Here is a 4769-nt window from a genome sequence, read left to right as displayed (position 1 = left end):
ATTTTACTATCAATTTTATTTAAATTTACGATTAATTTTTTTATTACAAAAAAAATTTCTTTACTTTACTTTAATTTATAAAAAAATACTTTATTTCATTTGTGATTAAAGCTACTTCAGCGACATCTGTTTTGTCACATCAGGCGGCTAAGCGTAGTAGGGTTAACAACAGCGCGGTTAGGTCGAAAAGGTTACGTATGCAATTGACGGAAACCAGTGATTTCACCGAGATCGACTCCGCATTGGAGCGGGGANTGATTTCACCGAGATCGATTCCGCATTGGAGCGGGGGGCCGTTTGGTTTTATCGGAAGAACGTGGAGAATTTCGCGAGCTATCGAGATTTTCTGCGCGCTGTTAAACCCGATCTGGTGGCCAGACTCGCTGAAATCGTAGGTAACCGTCCAATCAAATATAATCTCAAATTGGAGGCCTCATACCATATACCGCGATCGGAAGCACCGCCCGAGGACCGTGCCTTTAAAACACGGGCTAGGGCATTGCTATCCGATACAGATATCGGGTGTGCGGTCGATGAAGATTTTGAGGTTATGCTCGCCGAGGAAGACGTGTACTCGGGGAGGGGAAGCGGCTTTACTCTATCGCATATCGACGGCCTTATGCTCAGCGTATACAAGTATACGCCCCTCGCCGGCTCATCATATATTCCTATCCCACCAGAAATTCACCATAGAAAAGCAATCATCAACTCACAGAATATCGATCAGTCTTGTTTCAAGTGGTCCATTTTGGCGAGACATGTTAGCGGGAGTAATAAATCTCGCGTCGAACGAAATTATTTTAACGAGGAACACAGGTATGATTTCACGGGGTTGACGTTCCCCACACCTGTGTCCCAAATTAAAATATTTGAGCGACGAAACCCTAACGTGTCTGTCAACGTGTACGGCTTGGAACGAGACGACGTTAAGATGAAGTGGTAGGTGTATCCTCTAAGAGTCGCCGACCAAGAGAAACAGAATCATTTTGACCTGTTGTACATCGGTGACTCTGAAAAATCACATTATGCATACATTTCAGATTTTTCAAAGCTCGTGCGCAACCAAAAAACCAAACACAAATGTCGTATATACACTTGTAAACGTTGCTTCACCAGCTTTGATGATCAGCCTAAAAAGCATATTCTTCGGGGTCATCAAGCGTTGGAGCAACCCAAGTTGATATGCGGCAAGAACAAGCCTATTTTACCTGATATGCCGGCAGAGGGCAGTAAGGTCGAATTTGACGCGTGGGTAAAGACGCAACGGTTACCGTTCGTCATCTACGCCGATTTTGAGGCCTTACTGGAGAAAACAGACGATCGTATGGGTGCATACACCAGGACTGTGCACACCCACCATCCCATGAGCTATGGGTTCATGGTGAAAACATCGGACGATGTACCCTCCGAGCTCCTCGAACGCTACGGTATACCGCAATCACCGGTGATATACCGTGGGTCCGAGGATCGCGAAGAGGTCGCCAAGGCATTTGTGATGGCTGTAACTGAAGTGACGCGCAACATTTCTAAATTGTTGCGCAAAACCAACGTTCCCATCCGAATGTCTGCCGATGATGTGCGCAGGCATGGGGAGAAAGTGGTATGCGACTTGTGCCGTACAGCATTCAAGGATTCCAACCCTAAAGTCGCAGACCACTGCCATTTATCGGGGCGATTCAGACAGACGTTGTGCAATGCATGTAACCTGAAAGTAAAGACGGTCAACTTTGTGCCGTGCTTCTTGCACAATCTTTCAGGTTACGACGCGCATTTCATCGTCACTGAATTGGGGTACGACGATCAAAGGATTTTGGTCATACCGAATTCCGAGGAGAAGTATATTTCGGTCACAAAACATGTAACCAATAACTTCTCCATACGGTTTGTCGACACCTTCCGGTTCATGGCCTCCTCCCTGTCCACTTTGGCCGGTAACCTAATGACGCCCGACTTTGTTAAATTCCGGGAGACGGCTAAGGTGTTCCGTNAAATTCCGGGAGACGGCCAAGGTGTTCCGCCCGGAAGACATGCCGTTGGTGACGCGTAAGGGCGTATACCCCTACGAGTACACTGATAGTTGGATTAAATTGGACGAAACNGATAGTTGGGCTAAATTGGAAGAAACGGAACTACCACCTCAGGACGCATTCTATAGTCAGTTAAGTGAGTCGAATATCGATGATGATGACTATAGACATGCCACGGAGGTGTGGAACCGTTTCGGCTGTTCAACCCTCGGTGAGTACAGCGACCTATATCTTAAGATCGACGTGTTGTTGTTGGCTGATGTGTTTGAGAACTTCCGCGACATCTGTATTTCAACATACAATTTGGACCCGGCGCACTATTACACCGCGCCTGGTTTTAGCTTCGATTGTATGTTGAAATACACCAGGATGAAGCTGGAGCTCTTGAACGACTACGACATGCTACTGATGGTGGAACAGGGCATTCGTGGTGGGTTAGTGCAGGCTGTCAAGCACTATGCAAAGGCCAACAATCCTAAGACAGCCGATTACGATCCGTCAAAACCAGACTCCTGGATCGTGTATCAAGACTGTAAGTAATCTATACGTATATATAAACGCGCAATAATTGAGCGGTGCTTTAAAAACGTTTAATGTATACAGGCAATAACCTTTACGGGTGGGCTATGAGTCAGCCCATGCCGTACGGTGGCTTCCGGTGGTATAAAGGAACAGACCCTCTGGCTGACCTCCAATCGTTGTCGGACACTGGTAATACGGGGCGTATATATGAAGTGGATGTTTCGTATCCACAAGAGCTGCATGACGAGCACAACGACTTGCCGTTCTTGCCTGGCAACGATGTACCACCGAGTTCCAAAGAGACCAAACTCATGGCCACTTTGAAACTCAAACAGCGGTATGTCGTACACTATGTCAACTTAAAACAGGCAATCGCACACGGACTGCAAGTCGATAAAGTATGTGTAATTAACCTATAAACTATAAGCGATGATACTAATATAAATATTTGTACTGCAGGTGCACCGCGTTTTAGAGTTTCAACAAAGTGCTTGGTTGAAACCATACATTGAGTTGAACACTGAAATGCGGAAACAGGCGGCAAATGCTTTTGAAATAGCATTTTTCAAACTAATGAATAATGCCGTCTTTGGTAAGTGCATGCTCAATGCTAAAGTGGGTTATTCGATAATTTTTTACATTTTATAGGGAAAACAATGGAGAACATGCGGAAACGCATCCGTATTGAGCTAATCTCCAGTCCCGAACGTCTAAGCAAGCTCGTAAACCAACCAACCTTCAACGACTGTATCAAATACGGTGAAAGGTTGTGCGCTGTCATAATGGACACAAAGATTGTCCAGTTTATTAAACCAATATACGTCGGTTTAGCAGTGCTTGACATTAGCAAGACGCTAATGTACAAGTACTTCTATGACGTATTGAAACCGCATTATGGCGACGCAATCGAATTGGTTTACATGGATACTGGTGAGTACAACCGCACAAAATAGAAATATTTTAAAATTTAGAAATTATTTAGTAGAAATATTTTTTATAATATTTATATATTTTTCATTTTTCTCAGACTCCTTCATATACCTGCTCAGAGTCGGCGACTTCTATCAGGATTTAGCTGATAGCCCCGATTTACTGGTGCACGTGGACGCATCTAGCCTGCCCAAGGATCACTCTTGCTACTCGACCGATAGAAAGAAGATGCCCGGCCTGTTTTCAGACGAAACCGGTGGCCTTACCCTCTTTGAGATCGCTGCACTTCGATCAAAGTGCTACGCATATGACATGGAAGGCAGCGAACTAATCAAATCTAAGGGGATCCGCGGGCACGTCGTCCGGAACCATCTGTCTTTGGACGATTACAAACGATGTTTGTTCGAAGACGATGGCGATGGCGACGATGTGTCAAAACGAGCATTGGCTGGAGAGAATGCCCGTGTGGTCATCGGAGCTGTACGCGATGGTGAGACTCTACCGACATTATCGCTGCCATACACTCCGTACCGACAGAACGTGTCAATCCGTTCGTTCGAGCATGAAGTACGCACTTTACGTACAACCAAGTTGGCGCTTAACCGTTTCGACGATAAGCGCTATACGCTCGAAAACAGGATCGACACGTTGGCTCACGGGCATTATGCTATACCACCACCACCACAGGGAGATTAATACAAATATAGTAGTATTTAAGTGATTCTCGTTGGAAAAAAATATTGTTTAATAATTTGTAAAAATATGTGTACTAGTATAAATAGTTTTAAGATTTTTTTTGTTAAATAATTGTAAATAAATGTTAGTAATACACATGTAATCGTATATAGTTTTAAAATGTAACATATGAAAAAAAAAAAAGTAAATATACTTATATTTTTAATTATTAAATAAAAAAAACTCGTGTTGTATTTGTAATTGTCTATTTATTCAACTAAATGTTTTATTACAATAATGAAAAAATATTTTATAATAATAAATATCAAAAAAAAAAAAAAAAAATTATAGGCATTTTATATAATATCGATTGAATCTATCCATTTATTATGTGAATTATCCAAACCAACAAATTTGACAAAACATTTGTCTTTATTCTTCTTAATGATCTTTTCCACTAAATAAACTTCTGGAAACTGAGTCTTGCTAAGTTCGTGCTCATAGAAACAACCATTTATAGGTCTGTTGTTTTCATCTGTCAGTTCGTACACGACAGGTTTTGTATCACGAATTTTTGCGATTGTAAAGACTTCCGTTGTCCAATTTTGTGTGTAT

General features: G+C 42.7%; 2 protein-coding genes across 2 annotated transcripts; both read left to right on the top strand.

The window, feature by feature from the left end:
- The first annotated feature begins 328 nt into the window (after positions 1 to 328).
- LOC126909210 (uncharacterized) lies at positions 329 to 2163 on the top strand. Its single transcript, XM_050691626.1, has 3 exons — positions 329 to 1978; positions 2010 to 2103; positions 2156 to 2163. Exons 1-3 carry the CDS (start codon positions 1214 to 1216, stop codon positions 2161 to 2163), a joined length of 867 nt encoding a protein of 288 aa, XP_050547583.1. The 5' UTR covers positions 329 to 1213.
- Positions 2164 to 2231: 68 nt separating this feature from the next.
- LOC126909209 (uncharacterized) lies at positions 2232 to 4175 on the top strand. The gene is made up of 5 exons (XM_050691625.1): positions 2232 to 2559; positions 2631 to 2947; positions 3009 to 3141; positions 3198 to 3479; positions 3577 to 4175. Exons 1-5 carry the CDS (start codon positions 2379 to 2381, stop codon positions 4173 to 4175), a joined length of 1512 nt encoding a protein of 503 aa, XP_050547582.1. The 5' UTR covers positions 2232 to 2378.
- Positions 4176 to 4769: the final 594 nt, after the last annotated feature.

Source organism: Daktulosphaira vitifoliae, unplaced genomic scaffold (assembly GCF_025091365.1).
Source record: "Daktulosphaira vitifoliae isolate Bord-2020 unplaced genomic scaffold, ASM2509136v1 Scaffold_186, whole genome shotgun sequence".
Taxonomy (NCBI): Eukaryota; Metazoa; Arthropoda; class Insecta; order Hemiptera; family Phylloxeridae; genus Daktulosphaira; species Daktulosphaira vitifoliae.
The sequence above is the reverse complement of the archived record's forward strand: the minus strand, read 5'-3'. Positions and strand labels throughout refer to the sequence as shown.

Excerpts from the sequence above, each read along its gene's own strand:
- LOC126909209 (XM_050691625.1), top strand. The coding sequence starts at position 2,379 with ATGTTGAAATACACCAGGATGAAGCTGGAGCTCTTGAACGACTACGAC. Across the intron at positions 2,560-2,630 it reads CTGGATCGTGTATCAAGACT|GCAATAACCTTTACGGGTGG; the intron begins GTAAGTAATCTA and ends TAATGTATACAG. Across the intron at positions 3,480-3,576 it reads ATTGGTTTACATGGATACTG|ACTCCTTCATATACCTGCTC; the intron begins GTGAGTACAACC and ends CATTTTTCTCAG.